At 35.5% G+C, this 17,697-nt stretch overlaps 1 protein-coding gene across 1 annotated transcript; it reads right to left on the reverse strand.

The window, feature by feature from the left end:
* Window positions 1–224: 224 nt before the first annotated feature.
* LOC110673754 (uncharacterized) lies at window positions 225–16,357 on the reverse strand. Its single transcript, XM_021836936.2, has 16 exons — window positions 15,843–16,357; window positions 15,532–15,593; window positions 15,368–15,435; window positions 12,849–12,970; window positions 12,441–12,546; window positions 12,268–12,319; window positions 11,356–11,473; window positions 11,206–11,236; window positions 11,095–11,118; window positions 10,816–10,940; window positions 8,902–8,983; window positions 2,010–2,132; window positions 1,866–1,919; window positions 1,696–1,765; window positions 1,119–1,152; window positions 225–836 (listed from the first exon to the last, which is right to left on the reverse strand). The coding sequence occupies exons 1-16, from the start codon at window positions 16,027–16,029 to the stop codon at window positions 499–501; spliced, it is 1,596 nt and encodes a 531-aa protein (XP_021692628.2). The 5' UTR covers window positions 16,030–16,357; the 3' UTR covers window positions 225–498.
* Between the last annotated feature and the right edge of the window lie 1,340 nt (window positions 16,358–17,697).

Raw genomic sequence — 17,697 nt, forward strand, 5'->3', positions numbered from 1 at the left:
AGAAAAGAAGGAAGTTGGGTCCTTGTGCTTGGTGCTCACAAAGCAAAGGCTACCGTCATTATGAATCCATTTAATATTATTATTAAAAATATTGTTAAATTTTATTTTTTAAATATCTAAATTAAAAAATTAAAAACAATTTAATTTTATTCCTAAAAATATAGATTAAACAAAATTCAAAAGATAAAATGACAAGGGCTAATACACCAACATCAATTCACACGTTAGAATGAAGGTTTTTCATCTTTTGATACCAAAATGGTACAAGCTGTTGCACGAAATGCTTCAGTTCTCTTAGATATCCAAATAATCTAGACGTTAATCAACATAAATTGCTTCCCTTACAAATGGAAACACAAAAAGGTGCCAAGGGAAATGCAATTTGAAAATGCTTGATCAATTGAAAGAATCGCAAATTCAGATTCAGTATTCAATTGTATTAGATAGCACAGTTCTCTACACAGCAAAATTTCCATATTCACCCACTGAGTATGCAACTTATGCCTTCCGTGGCCTTCCTCTCTTGACAGCTTTCACCTGAGAAGAATTGGTAGTTTTATTTGCCACCGAAGTGTGAACCTGTCCACGCCCACCAACTTTCCCTTCTGCTGCTGATTTTCCTCGAGCTCTACCAGAAACCTTTCTACCCTGTTTATGGCCATTGACCTGTTCTTCACTACTTTCACTTTCATCATCAGTGATGCCTTCATCTTCTGATTCTGATGAATCTTTGGGTTTCTTCCTTTTCTTGGATTTGTCAGAAGCTTTAGACGCACCTTTTCTGGTACTTTGCTTAGCAGCTGGAGCTGGAGATTTCATCTCTGGTTCCTCACATCCTGCAGGAAAAATAATCAATTACTAGCTTCAATTCCAACTTTAGGCCTCCGCTAGATTTAACACATTTTAGATTATGGCAATAATAATTGTTCATGACTGCATTTCAGATGCATAAAACGAAATAAAAATGAACTGATGAATATATCAATGAATGCCAAGGAATTTAGCAAACAAGAAAAGAAATCAAGGAATGTACGCCTGCTCAAAACTTACAAATGCCAAGGAATGCAGCAAACAAAAAATGAAATCAAAGAATATTTCAATGAATTTTGTCACCATACCTTCACCAGAAGCCTTGCCATCATAGATATCCAGCTGTGGGGGGGAAAAAAGAAAAAAAAAAAAAAAGAAGAGAGAGAGAGAGACAGATTAACAAAAACCATGCATTAAACGTGTAATTGGGGTGAAGAAATAGATCTTAATCCTAAAAAAGTACCGATAGTTAAATAGGAATTAGAGAGAAGATCAACAAATTTATTTTATTTTACAGCAAAAATAATTGAAATCAATGTTTTAGAAAACAGGTACCCGACATTTCCACCAAGTAAATATAAATGATTAAATCTAAGGTGGCAACAAGTACTTGCTTGCTTGGAAAACAACAACTAAGTCTTAATCCTAAACTAGTTGGGATCGGCTATATGAATCATTTTTCACCAATCAGCTCTATTAGATACCAAGTCCACCTCAATATCAATAAATCATGACACTAGTTTTGCTGCAATTACATTAACAATAAATGGCAATTAGGTACTACCAGCAAACCATAAATCTAAAAACACAGACTATGCACGCAGCACAAAAAGAGTCTGACTTTCAATAGCAGGACAACTGGGCATGCGCTACAAAAAGAATTACCTGCTCAAGCCGATCACCAACATTTGTTCTATCAACTATAACCATGGATTGTCCCATACCACATGCAACACTGAAACAGAAGTATGCATCATCAAATTCCACAGATAAAATTGTAGTATATGGCAATGCATGGATATTTTGAAATAGAATAAATATAATATATTTCTCACCCAATAACATGCATGCCCTCGAGAATATCTACCTTCTTGGGTACTGCTGAAGACCTGACATGCAGAAGCAAGGACAAAAGTGAAAAATAAATATAAAGAGTGAAGCACCACAAAAATAAAGATCACAAGCATAAAATTACATACTTCTGTCCGGAAGGACCATATCCTAGTTCACCATACTGAGCATGACCCCAACTTATGCAGGAGTTATCAGCACCAACAAAATGGTGCATGTTGCCAGAGTCCATACATCGTAAATTCCAACCACTGTACACCAAAATGAAAAGCAACAATTATCTTAGAATTGTTATTTGCATATTAAAATCAATTAATTGAACTCCTTGTAGGATAATTCTGAACTTCACACAAGGCCCTAAAAATCAAAAGATCATAAACAAAGCAGCAACATATTGCAAAGTGAACAAAACATATATAAACCATGTATTTAGCAAAGTGAAGGAAACAAATGCATTCAGTAATTGCATTTTGAACCTTGACCAATGATGTGCAAATCCCATTGCCATGGTATAAGACTACAAAGTGTGCAAATGGTAAGCATGTATCAGCTACCTCATTAGGTTCGGCAGATTCATATTTTAATCAAGTGAGAACCAGTCAAGATACAGAACTCTCTTGACCATCAAACGGGGGAAATATATGGACAGATAGGTAATGAAAATGGTATAGGCTTATTGAACAAAATATCAAGAGTGTTTCTTATTCTTGATGTAGCAGCATTATGTCACCAGGAAGAAAACAGGCACAGAAGAAGACAGATTTAATCATAGAGGCAGTCTGATGCAGATGCTTTCAGAACTGAAAAGAACATAACATCGTTTTATGTATAGGAAGAGTCAGCACTCAGCAGTAAGGTTGGAGGCCAATGGATACCTTCATATCATGTAGCAGACACAGGAAACCATGCAGAATCAGGCTAGAAAGAGTCTCTCTTTAATATGTTTTGTGCTGCCAATGCATGAATGAGAGGCTGGGCACTCAAGCATCACAGTAATGGTTCATGATAAGGGCCACAGACCATCAGTCGACCAAGAGTGGCAATAGGAATATCATCCAAGTCAGATGGCTAAACTATTTTAAACAGATCTTGAACTATATGTTCAGCAAGAAGATGGATAAGGAGGAGGAGGAAGAGAAGGAGAAGAAGAGGAGGGCAGTGAGAGTTAGAGACAGAAAGAAAAACAACTATAGATGTCCGGTATTTGTATTCAAACATTAGGTTCATCCCTCAAGACTCGAGTAACAACTCTACAAGACATTAGCACTATACAAGTAAAATTATCACACGACACAGCACCTCATATACTTCAACAAAAAGTCCAAAATTGACCCAGATCCTATAGATTTTATAATCCACGACCATATAAGGAGCTCAACTTCTAAAGTCCAATATGAATGCAGGACTCCTATAGTTGCATCTAAAGTTTGGGAATATATTATTCAGAAAAGCTGTGTAGATTCAAAACCATTCTGACGTTTGCGGCATGGTAACTGGAAAATGATACAGCTTACCAACACGATTATAGAACTTGCTCAACAAAATATGCAGCCAATCCCCTGGTGAACCTATTAATAAAAGTGTCTGGTAACTAGAAAGTACTCTTAACATACGCAGCCCGGTTACTAGAAACTAATACAGCTTTCTTACATGAATATAAAGTTAAAGACTACATATACAACCAATCCCCTAGTGAAACTATTATTAAAAATGAATACCTATATTATAGATCCTCAAGCATAGTTCATGTTCAGGCTTAATCAAATATAATCAGAAGACAAAACACCATGTCAAACAGATAGCATTTGTTATAGAAGTCTTCTTAATGAGGAAGTCTACTCCAATTAGGAGTTTGACTCCTATCACTCCTATAGGATAGGATTCCTAATTCATGTAGAATTAGAGTTCTAATCCATATAGAATAGGAGAAGATTGTATATATATATATATATATATATATATATATCTGTGTATTAACACCTTTGTAAATATGAAAAATACCTCAATTACATGGTATCAGAGCAACAGGTACCTAGTTCCTAAGTTTTTTTTTCCGTTGAAAATTTTCTACCATTCCCTGTTCCAGTTCATCGGCACACTATAACCTAGGAGGACTCCCTAGGACTATCAAGGTACCTCACAGCCAGCCTCAAAAGGAGGCCCAGGTACCGATCGGCCGCCCCTCAAAGTCTGGTGACCAGACGTGGAGAGAGTGGCCTCCACGTGCCACTTATGTGTTTCGGCTACTGTTCCACGCACCGGCGCGTGTCCGCATGTGTGGTGTTTTCCGGCGACTCCTGACAGCCAAACATTCTTCCCCAGCGTCGCCCCGATGAGGTGATCCCATCCCTGCAGGCCGTGTTTGGTTTTGGTGCTGCGTTCTTGGCAGTGTTTGAAGAATCGCTTCTCTCGGGTCACTGGATCTGCCAGTGTTCGATAGCTTGGGCTATTTGTGGACTTTGAGGTGCAATGGCTAAGAGTGAGACCAATTCTATAATCACATGTAGTCCCAGTGATGACTAAAATCACTGAAAACAAACTTAATGGCTTAAACTACTTGGAGTGGAGCAAAACTGTTCGGATTTATTTAAGGAGCATTGACAAAGATGAACATCTCACAAAAGATCCACCGAATGATGATACTAAACAAACATGGTTGAGGGAAAATGCCCGTTTGTTTCTACAACTTCGGAATTCAATTTATAGTGAAGTAATGAGCCTTATTAATCACTGTGAGTATGTTAAAGAACTGATGGAATACTTAGAATTTTTATACTCTGGCAAAGGCTCGCATATATGATATTTGCAAAGCATTTTATCGACTTGAAAAACAAGACAAGACTCTTACAGCATATTTTATGGAATTTAAACGTGTTTATGAAGAGCTTAATGTTCTGTTACCATTTAGTCCTGATATAAAGGAGCAACAAGCTCAACGTGAGCAAATGGCTATTATGAGTTTTCTTGCTGGTTTACCCTCAGAATATGAAACTGTTAAATCTCCTATTCTCTCTAGTTTTGAGATTTCCTCCCTTCATGATACATTTACACGTGTCATTCGTACAGAAAGCACTTATTCTTCACAACCTACTAACGGTGCTCTTATTAGTAGAAATATAAGTGGACAACAGGGATATAGAGGAGGGGTTACTAACCACAGAAACAATCAACATAATATGGAGGCTAGTTCTAATCAGAACTTGGGAGGAGTCATTTGTTATTATTGCCATGAGCATGGACACACAAAATGCAACTGCTTAAAACTTCAGAGGAAAAATCAGCAATCCCAAGTGGCACATATGGTAACAAAAAATTCTACAGTGTCTTCCTCTACTGAGAAAACTTTCTCAGTGTCTGCAGAAGAATTTGCACAGCTCCCAGCATCAAGCATCTCTAAAGCCTACCAACTGCTCAGTCATTGCTATCGCCGAGTCAGGTAAATTCACTACATGCCTTATGTCCTCCTAGTCCAAATGGGTCATTGATTCTGGTGCTACAGATCATATAACAAGTAATTCTGCTCTTTTATCTGATTTTCAGTCTTTTACCACTCCTTCCACAGTCACGCTAGCTGATGGATCTACTTCGTGTGTCATTAGTTCTGGAACTATGAATCCAACCACATCCATATCTTTATCATCTGTTTTATGTCTACCTTACTTCTCTTTTAATTTACTATCTGTTAGTAAACTCACTCGAAACTTAAATTGTCTATTTCCTTTTTTCTTGATCATTGTTTGTTTCAGGATCTTACAACAAAGAAGATTATTGGTAAAGGGCATGAGTCAGGAGGTCTCTACATCCTTGATATATGTGAACCGTGATCTATTGCTTGCTCCAGTACCTTAACTCCTCTTGAAGTTTATTGTAGATTAGGTCATCCTTCTTTATCTACCTTGAAGAAATTATGTCCTCAGTTTCAGTCTTTGTCAATACTAGAATGTGAGTCATGTCAGTTTGCTAAACATCATGGTTTACCTTCTGCGTCTAGAGTCAATAAACGGACTTCGTCCCCTTTTGAATTAATTCATTCTGATATTTGGGGTCCATGTTCCATTACTTCCAAACTTGGATTTAGATATTTTGTTACTTTTGTGGATGATTACTCTCGTGTTACATGGTTATATTTAATGAAGAATCGTTCTGGGCTATTTTCTATCTTTAATGCTTTTTGTGTTGAAATTAAAACTCAGTTTAATACTTCTGTATATATGCTAAGAAGTGATAATGCTAAAGAGTATTTTTCTGAGCACTTTCAGAACTATATGACTCAGAATGATACTCTTCATTAGTCTTCTTGTGTTGATACACCATCTCAAAATGGTGTTACCGAAAAAAAAAAATCGACATCTTCTTGAGGTAGCTAGGGCACTTCTTTTCCAAATGAAAATACCTAAACATTTTTGGGCCGATACAGTTTCTACAGCATGTTTTTTTATCAATTGAATGTCATCTTTTGACTTTGATGGGGATATTCCTTATGCTATTTTCTTTTCATCTAAATCATTGTTTCCCGTTGAACCCCGGATCTTTGGTTGTACTTGCTTTGTGCGAGATGTTCGTTCACAAGTTTCTAAATTCGATCCAAAGTCTCTTAAATATATTTTCCTTGGATACTCGCAGCTCCAAAAAGGATACAGGTATTTTTCTCCAACTCTTAATCGTTACATTGTTTCTGCTGATGTTACATTTTTTTAGTCTAATCCATTATTTCCTCAAACATCTATATATGAGAATCAGGGGGAGGATGATAACCTTTTAGTCTACAATACTAAACAAACACAATCTCCTCTTCCTACTACTTCTGTCCCTGTCCCTGTCCCTGTCTCAGTCCGACCCCCTGTTATTCATGTTTATTCAAGGAGATTGCAGACTCCATACTTAGAGCCTCCAACATCTTCGTCGTCAGAAGATCCGATTACTACCAATGATCATGATCCTACTTTAGATCTTGCCATTGCTCTTCGCAAAGGTAAACGTACATATACTTACCTTATTTCTTCTTTTGTTTCTTTAATCATTTGTCTTCTCCTTCTCAATGTTTTGTTACCTCTTTAAATTCTATAAAAATCACTAAAACAGTCATTGAGGTATTATCTCATCCTGATTAGTGCGCCGCTATGAAAGAAGAGATGGAGGCCTTAGATACAAATGATACATAAGAGCTGGTGCCTTTACCCACTAGTAAAAAGGTTATTGGGTGCAAATAAGTTTTCTCGATAAAGACGAATCCTGATGATTCTATAGCCAGATTAAAAGCGCGTCTTGCAGCCAAAGGATATGCTCAAACACATGAGATAGATTACTCTGATATTTTTTCTCCTGTAGCTAAACTAGCTTTAGTTCGATTGTTCATCTCCCCAGCAACTACACATTATTAGCCTTTGCACCAACTAGATATAAAGAATGTTTTCCTTCATAGTGATCTCCAAGAGGAGGAATATATGGAGCAACTACCAGGGTTTGTTGCTCAGGGGGAGTTGGGTAAAGTTTGCAAACTTTGAAAGTCTCTATATGACTTGAAACAAAGTCCTCGAGCTTGATTTGGGAGATTCAGTGAAGTAGTATAAGATTATGGTATGCAAAAGAGTAAGTGCCATCATTCGGTGTTCTATAGGCAGTCTAAGACTAGCTTAATTCTACTGGTAGTGTATGCCGATGATATTGTTATCACTGAAAGTGATTCTGTAGGCATTTCATCTCTTAAACACTTTCTTCAGACCCGGTTTCAAATAAAAGATTTATGCCCACTCAAATATTTCTTGGGTATTGAAATTATGAAAAGTAAGATATCTTCTTGTCTCAGCGGAAGTATGTTCTTGATCTACTGACAGAAACTAAAAAATTAGGCGCTAAGCCTTGCAATACACCAATGACCCCGAGTCTCCAACTTGGAGCAGTGGATGGTAAACTATTTGAAGATCCAGAAAAATACAGGAGGTTGGTAGGCAAATTGAACTACCTTACAATAACTCGTTCTAATATTGCATAGTCAATGTGGTAAGTCAATTTATGTCTTCTCCAACTTCTGCTTATTGGAAAGCTTTGGGACAAATTTTGTATTATTTAAAGGGAGCTCCAGGACGAGGCTTATTATATAGTAATCATGGGCATTTGAATGTTAAATGCTTTTCAGATGCAGATTGGACAAGTTCTAAGGCTGATAAAAGATCAACTACTAGATATTATGTCTTTGTTAGAGATAATTTAGTGACATGGAGAAGTAAGAAATAGAGCGTAGTCTCGCGATCTAGTGTTGAATCGGAATACAGAGCTATAGCACAATCAGTGTGTGAAATAATATGGATACTTCAATTATTAGATGAGGTTGACCTTATTAAGACCTCTTTGCCTGTGCGGTTATGGTGTGATAATCAAATCGCTATCCATATTGCTTATAATCCTGTGTTCCATGAACGGACCAAGCATATTGAAACTGATTATCATTTTGTCCGGGAAAAGCTTCAACAAGGGATTATCTCAACACAACACATCAAAACTGGAGACCAACTAGGAGATTTGTTTACAAAAACTCTAAGTAGAGCTTAGGTTGACTACATGTGTAACAAGTTGGGCATGATTAACATCTATGCTCCAACTTGAGGGGGAGTGTTATAGAAGTCTTCTTAATAAGGAAGTCTACTCCAATTAGGAGATTGACTCCTATAGGATAGGATTCCTAATTCATGTAGAATTAGAGTTCTAATCCATATAGAATAGGAGAAGATCGTGTGTGTGTGTGTGTGTATCTATATATATATATATATATATATATATATATATATATATCTGTGTATTAACACCTTTGTAAATATGAAAAATACCTCAATTACAGCACTTAAACAAAATGACATGATAGGATTATCATAAGATAAACACAGTCAAACATATTTCAACAAGGAGCATTAACTAAAAACAACTCAAATAATAAACATAAAGAATCAAAACCAAAAGCACATAGAGCTAACATATGAACAAGGAGAACATCACAAAGTTAAATTAAAAATGGCAGTGAAGAACCTTAAATCCATTAGAGGTTTAGGATACATCCAGTCATCACCAGTGTTCTTTATTTTGCCCCACATGTACAACTGTCCACCTCCTGGAAAACAAATATAACTGGAAAATATCAGCACTTGTTTTAATAAGCAACAGATTGTCAGGAAGACGGAATTGGGCAGCCAACTGCTTAATCAAAATCAATAATTAGAATTCCCCTCAAATAAAAAAGTCAACAACTATAAGTTGCTATGTGCATGCAGCTGTGAACACATTTAAGGGTTAATCATATGAAAAACATATTTCCATAAAGTGTGCACCTATATAGTCTTTGGGATGAGGCAAAGTGTACTGACAGCTGGATGCATGATTGTCTAAGAAAAGCCAAGACCCACCAATGTGGAGATATAGTGTGCCACATGCAATTGCATTTGTGTGTGTGACCAAAAGCAAGGAGAAGAAAACTTCAAAAACCAGCATGCCATGAAAATGGAAATAAGCAAATGAAGTTTAATTAAAGGAATTATTATTTTAGGAATTAAAAGGAAAGATGCAGGAATCACATGTCAACGAATGACCATAAAAACAGATGTGGTCAGCTACTCTTCTTCAATTGAAAAAACAAACCAGAGACATAAAATAGGCCTCAAGGCAGTAAGAGTAGGCATGTGTTCATGCAAACTTCAGTTGCAAAGGCAAAAGGTCCCATATAGAAAGCAAACGGAAAAGCATACACAGGTAAACGTGGAAACAGACACGAGGAAACGGCATTTTCAAAAACAGGAAATGGAAACGTGAGGGAAACAGGTAAATACAAAAAATTTAGGGATATATTTATAAATATTGAATAAAAAATACATAAATAAAATAAACATAGGGAATTAATTTAGAACTAATAAAGCTATAATATTGATAATTTAATTACGTTTAACTTATCATTGTTAGCATTTTCCTTTATTTTTACTGTTAATATTAATAGTATTATTTAATTTATTTTGCTCAATTATTAAGAAAGAAATTTAAAATGAGTATAGTACAAGTAGATAGGACAATTGTTCTAGAACTTGTTATTTTATTACAATCTATTATATTTTATTGTTTTGAAAATAAAAAGAACAACAAAAGAAAAGAAATCAAAAAGGAAACAAGCTAAGGACCAATCAAAAACCAAGAAAGTACATGGCACCACTCTTCTCTCTCTCACGTCTCCCTCTACTCAGCAACTCCCCTACCCACTCTAAACATCACCGACGAGACTCAGACCACTCTCCAATTCCAGTGAAGCAGTTGATTCATCCAGCAAGCTCAAGCACGAGAGAAGATGGGATTAACGATGGCTTTGGATAGCTTCACGATGGGTTTTGCCGGGAGATTAACAAATGCTGATTGTAAGCTAGAAGCCATCTACAGCCGTCGAAAACGCATTTCCATCCTTTGAATTTTCCAGACATAGCCCTAGAACGTGTCATGGCTGTGTCCTGCTGTTTCTGTCTCAGAAACGATTCCGAGACAAGGAAATGCCAGTGACTGGTGTTTCCATGCTTCGCAGTATAGCACACCTAGATGGCCAATTTATAAATGCTATCCATATGTATTTCCTTGAATGCACAGCTTTGTGCACGATAACAATGTTGACCCTATTACAACATGATACAAGAAAATCCGACCAGGTGACACAACACAACAAACCAATTCTCTAAAACCAAAGTTATGGTCAATAACTATTTGCATCTGCTAACTTAGAGTTGTTTTAGCAACCTTCAAAATAGCTATTCTGATTATACCAATTCATAACCCACCAATAAGCAAACAAAATCAGATCACTAACAGGAAGACAATAAATTATCAAATAATATCCCAAGGAAACATGTAATTATACATAGATTTTTTAGAAAAAGTACTTTTACTAAGACAAGATCAATGAACAGATAATACCTGCAGTACATGCAGAGTTCAGAGAACCAGCAGAAATCACTGCATCAGCAGGCAGAACATTGTGCTTCGAAAAGGCTTCCACACGACGAGGAGCCCATTCATCCTTCTGCTCTCTATGTCCAAGCCTATAAATCAGCATTTTAAAAAATTACATGCATGATTGACAAAAAAGCAAACAAGAATTTGGCATTGTGCAAAGCTCTTAAATTCTTCTAAGTTTATCCAATATGATTTAATTCCATGCCTCGTAAAGGCCAACATCAAAAAGCAGGAACAAACCTTCCATAACCACCAAAGCCCCACCTAAACATACACACAATGAACCATTGTCAATTGTTGATGAATATTAGATGCACATGAAGAAAAAGGGCTATTAAATTTGAAGCTTACGTATAAACATAGCCATTTGAATCCACAGCCACTGCATGCCCATAACAAACTAGTAAATTCAGGAAACAACAGCAAAAGATATACATCCATAGGAGAAGCAGGGATGTGTCTGTGTGTGTGGACAGATAAAGGGCATTTGCTACTAATAACCTGTATGATTAGTTCCACACGCAACTTTTACAATAGTTTCCCCAGCAAGAGAAGCAATTGCTCTAGGCCGTGGCTGTGCCTCATAAGCAAGCCTGACTGAGCTATCTTTAGTATTGTACTGCAAGCACAGACAATATTTCATGAGGATCCATGCCCATCACAACTCAAAAATCAAAACATAAACTAATGTAGCTGAAGGGCTAATCCAATCCCCAAAATAGCATGTTTTGAAAATAAAAAACTCAATTCCCTCTTATCATATCTACTCCCTAGCACTACTCCTTTAATGCTGCTCATTTAACTTCCACACCCAAAAGCCTAACTATAACCAACACAAACACATGGGTTTCAATTATTTTGGACTGGTAGTGGGAAGCAAAACATCTAATAACTAATTTTCAGGTTTGGTGTTGGTATTACATGAAAATTTCCAGTATAAACTGACCTGGCCTAAAGATGTGATGCCACTCTATTGAAATGAAACACTATTTAGAGGTTTGTATATAAACCTTAATAAAACCTTACTGTCCTATTCCCCACTTTATGAAATTCATTTTATTCCAAAAATCCTGCACACTTTTTCTCCAATTTTCCATTTCAGAATTGTAAATCTCTGCTTTGCTGCATTTGTATGCAAAGTTTATTGCTCTCAAAAGTTCAAATCCATATGATTTTACTGTCTTTCACATGTTGGGCTAATCCCTCAAGTGTGCTTCATTTGAAACCAGAAGAAATGAAGAACAAATGTGCGTGGAATGTGGATCTGTGTTCTTGTAACTTTTTTACTATAATTTCCAGTAATTGTTGTGCTTAGCACATCAGATCACAAAATTTAGTAAAACTCATACACAATTGATGAATTGAAATTTATTTACTGAGAAAACCATTAAAGCAAAAGACCTTTCAACACACCTCATTGTCCGTTCCATGTCCAAGCTGACCATACTGTGGAAGGCCCGCAGTTCTACAAACCAGCAAATATTTTGCAAATCAGAGAGTGTCCGAGTAAACTAAGAACCATAGGCCATGAAATTCATTGGATGAAGACCAAGAAAAACAGAACTAATACGATCCACAAACCATACAGTATAGAAGCTCCTTCAACAGATGACAACCAGACAGTAAAATCAGCTCCACAAGCAGTATTCTTGACGTCAGACACGAGACAGCGAACAGGAGATGACTCGATTTCTATAAAGCAATAGAGCAAAAGTATAATCCAGAAGGTTGATATCTAGAAATAAACATATTCATGGTGAAGTACAGAAACAGAACAGATCAATTCATGTCTGCAAATAAGACTAATCTGAAGAATACAAAGATTTTTTTGCTGCTCAATTTGCAAATGCAACACAACTCATGGATAGAAACTACATATTACTTCTATAAAAACATAGAAATGCATACTTTTCCAGCAAAAGTAAAATTTGATTTCATTTTCACAATCAAGAGAGGTACATGGGCATTAAAATTTTATTCAAAACTAAATTTACCATTTTTTGCCGAACCAGAACCTAGCTGCCCATGTTTATTCCAGCCAAATGCTAGGGATTGACCATCCTCTGTGACCACCACTGTGTGGCTCCTCCCCGAACCAGCTCTAATAATTTTATAACTTCAAAACAACCAATAGCACATTAGATGCCAACTATAATGATGCCAACCACAAAATATTACCAACATTAAAAATACTAACTTAAAGTCTAAGAACACTCTTTGATTCAAAATAAGCAACAAACAAAAATGCCAAAAAAAGCAACTTGCATAACATAAAAGGAGAAAGTTCATTGGACAGCGGACATTCTATATTCTCAAGACAAAGAGCGGCTACCTTACTCTTTAAGTGGAAAAAACTTGCTAAACAAGTGTCAAACATAAAGGTAAGGGAGTTCTTGCTGCTTGGCACTATCACACTTTAAACCTCCAATTTCATACCCAAGCCAAAATTAATGAAGAAATAAATCTAGCAGACTTTTCTGTCACAAACCAGAATCGCTTCACTGTCTTTCTCTACAAAAATTCATTTGAATTTTTTAGTTAAATACTCCTGTAACATTTCATATGATCATCTATATCCAGTTCCCAACATTTCAAAGCCAGGAACTCTTAACCAGATACATTGCAGACTCTTCTGCCATTACCAAATTGTGAAACAAAGACAATGTGTAGCAACTCAGCTAAAGCTCCTGGAAGTTTTAGACACAATTGAAGGTCTACGCTGCCATATGAACCTCTATTTCATTATTGCTATTGGAACCCTAATCTTTATTTCTATATAATACACGTTCAATTTTATACAAAATTTATAAAAAAAATAAATATTGGATACAGCACTAAAACTCGTTACTTGCGGTCGTGGCCAACTTTCGCGGTCATGGTCACAAGTGCCATAAGTAACCAAAAGTCAAAAACAAAAACAATCCAGTAACACTTAGTTATTTATACAAAATTTAAAAAAAAAAAATATTGGATACAGCACTAAAACTCGTTACTTGCGGTCATGGCCAACTTTCGCGGTCATGTACACAAGTGCCATAAGTAACAAAAAGTCAAAAACAAAAACAATCCAGTAACACTTAGTTATTAAAGACGCGCCTCAAGCTCAAGCCTCACCAGGCTCCATCCTTGGTGCCTCTATAGGAGAAAGGCGGGCGATATTCACCAGACCCTTGTTTTTTGCGCCTAGGTATGCGCCTTGTTCCAAGCACAAAGTTCTAGAAAGGCATGTCTTCTTTATTTCTACCATTGCCAAGCACTTCCATTGACAAAAAGCGCTAACACTAAACTCAAAATTTGTCCATCTATCAGAATCAAATATTGAAGCACCAAAGAGTTTTTGAAATTAGTATCGCTAGGATAACTAGTTGCTAAAATCTTATCAAACCACCACACCTAGGATTGCAAACCTCTCACATTTCCATTTTCAACACTAACACTCTCTTATTATCTTTTTTAAGAAAAAAAATTTATTACATTTACACCTATTTCAAGATTTAAGCCAAAAGAAAAACATCATCCACTGACTTAAGAACTAAATAATACTCCTTTAATTCTTAAAAATGAGGAAAATTATGAAGATATTGATTTTAAAGATAAGTATTAAGAGAATGAAGATATAGCAGATGATGAAGAAGATTATAATGCTACTCCTGATAAAGATTGAAGAGTAGTTATTTTATAATTGCTTGACTTTAGTTTTGAAATATTAAAAGACTATTCAAGCTTTAATATATTAGTACTTGAATTCTTATTAGTTATTATTATTTTTAATTTTATGTTATTTAAAATTTGATGGAATATTCACATTTATTTGACTTTTTTTTTTTTTGGCACTCAGCTCGCTCAGGCGCATACATGCACCTTGCACCTAGGCTCCAGACTCCTTAGAGCCTTAGTGAGCCTTTAATAACTACGTTGTAATGGTTGTAAACTTGTAATATAACAATAACGGCTTGTCGCTATGCAAATTTTTTTGAAAAGTTTCAAAGTTTATTAAATAAATAGGTATTTAAAGATATAATTAAAACTAAGATATAGAACTAAATAATAAGCATAAATATATCATATAAAGGCATTAAATACATCGTTCTTAGACATAGTTAGTATTAATAAAAAAAAAAGAAAAGTCAAAGATTCTATGCCAAAAAAAATTTAAAAAAAAATAGCCTTCGCCGCCTTTTACCTAACAGTTGGTAGGAGCCGTTACCTTTACATGACAGCCGTTATCTTTACATGACAGCCGCAATGGCCTTTACATCTACAATTTTAAAAATCCGTTATATCGGTTGTAATGGTAAGGTTGAGCTTATTTTCTTTTCAGTAACGGCAGTTACTATATTTAAAACCATCTACCTTGATAAACTCTCGTTTCTACACATAATCAATAGAAAGCATGAGTACAAAAAAGGTAACTCATATAGAAGAAAAAACCAAAATGAACAACAGATAAAAGAAGATAAAGCATTAACTTTCTCAACATTCTATAAACAAGACATAAGCTCAAACAATTTACTTTGAAAGTTCTGAAACAATTGTAGGTCTATCACGCCGAGCTCTGTCTCCATGACCAAGTTGCCCCTTCTGCGCACACAAGCTAAGTTCATGAGTTGACCTTGACATATCAAACTACGAGAAACTAAATGTACCAAAGAACTTCAAAACCGAGTTTAGTCATGCCTCATTACGCCCCCATGTATAGCAACGCCCTTCCACGTCCAGGGCCACACAATGACATGATGCTGCATCAAGCATTACAAGATAAAAATCAAAAACCCGCTGCACTAAAATGAGCGAATGTTCATATGTGCGTTAAATGGAAATGATAGTAACAATCAAAACAACCACCAGCTGTAAAACACCCAGATGAAACCAAAGACCAACGAGAGAATGCAAGGTCTCAAAATAACAAATTTTGCCTAAAAATGACTAAGAAATCTCAAAATTAACCATGTTTATGTGCATTAAAATAACGTGGAAGTTAAACTCACCGCAGCCGGAGGCAACAAAGCGAATGTCGACGCCGACGAGAGGACGGAGACGAGTAGGAGAGACCAAGTTGCCTTCCTGAGAACCTTTCTTGCGACCAATCATATTCCAACAAGTGGCACCACAAAACAAGACTTCCCCTCCCTTTTTCTCGTCATCGACCTTCTTCTCCGCTTCAACCGCCGACATTTCCACTGAAATGGTACGAGAAAAAAGAAAATGGTACCGAATAGGACAGATCTAACTGCTAAGATTTGAAATAAGGTGAATCAACGGCTGGGATAACATAGAAATTGGCGGGAAACAGGATCTAACGGCTAGTTGAGAAGGATCGGGACGACTGGGGTTTAAGCTTCAAAGTGAAAGAAGAGCACAGCGAAACCCTAATCCAAAATGGAAGCATGAGAAATGAGAAAAAGGATAAAAAGGGATTGTTTTGTTTGAGTTTTCCAAGAATAGCTTCTTTATATTAATAAAGGAAATGTATTGTGGAGAGAGAGAGAGCAGAGTGAGACCTGTTGCTCATTTGTTTTGCTTGTGGCCCTTTTATATATATATATATATATATATATATATATATATATATATATATATATATATATATATATATATATATATATTATTTTTAATTAAATTATTTATACTTTTCTTCCCAATTTCTCTTTTACATGTGTTTTTGGATTTAAAATTAAATTGCCTTCTTTTATTAGATTTAGGGGGCAATGATGTCTACAATGTATCTTGCATTTAAATTTAAAGAGATTAGTGGCTAACATTTAAATTTAGATTTTTAATGTGCTTTGTTTATAATTTAAATTTTTTTAAATTTTATTTTATTATTTAAAATTTTTAAAATATAAAATACTAATTTTTGATTTAATTAAATCAATATAAAAAATTTAAAAACATACATCTAATACAATAAAAATTTAGCCTCATAAAAGAAAAACTTAAATTAAAAATTTACTTCAATATTTATATAAAATTAATTAAAAAATATATAATAAGTATACGAGTATATATATAAATATTAATCTAACATTATTAATTTTATTCTCATACAAAGTGAGATTTATAATAATAATAATATAATTTTTAAAATGTGTACTCAAATTATTATTTAATTTATTAATTATGTCCAAATTAATCACATAGTCCTCATATTTTTAAAAATATATGATTTAATTCCTTATATCTGATTTTATTAATTATTTGGCTCCTTTATTTTTTTTAATTTAATCATTAGTCAAATAATTAACTATAGTGAATAAGAACAAAAAACTCCGCCTAAGTAGTTTGCACTTAGCCGGTCCCAAGCCCGAATAAAGGAGGAGGGTTGCGGTAGGTGACAACCAGCGTAAAAATTTCGTCACACCCTATGATATGGATTCAAAAGATATAAACGTTTGGGCGTCCTCTACTAACGACGCGCTACATCGGAGCCCGGGTGTAGTGATAAATATGCAAGGGTGTAGGGCGTTCACCGAAAGCGACGCGCCATGCCAGCGCCCGGGTGTGGTGTTAAGTGAGCAAGGGTTCCCACATCATGGACGGGTGTGGGTAAAGAAGTTAGTCCATAGGACAGATAGTAGAATAAATAGTGGAACATAACACAAGATAGACATAGAAAACAATAGAATATATCATAGAAAGAGACCAATTAGGAAGGAGCAGGATAGGAGGAGGATTATGGCTGGTACTTGGACTGTTGGATCACTTACAGGAAAATTAATGGAGCTTGTGGATACCTTGGAAAGGAGAAGGGTGAATATTGCTTGCATTCAGGAGACTAAATGGGTAGGAGAGAAAAGTAAGGAAGTGGGTAATTCAGGGTACAAACTGTGGTTTACCGGAAAG

This window comes from Hevea brasiliensis, chromosome 2 (genome assembly GCF_030052815.1).
Source record: "Hevea brasiliensis isolate MT/VB/25A 57/8 chromosome 2, ASM3005281v1, whole genome shotgun sequence".
In the NCBI taxonomy this organism is placed as follows: Eukaryota; Viridiplantae; Streptophyta; class Magnoliopsida; order Malpighiales; family Euphorbiaceae; genus Hevea; species Hevea brasiliensis.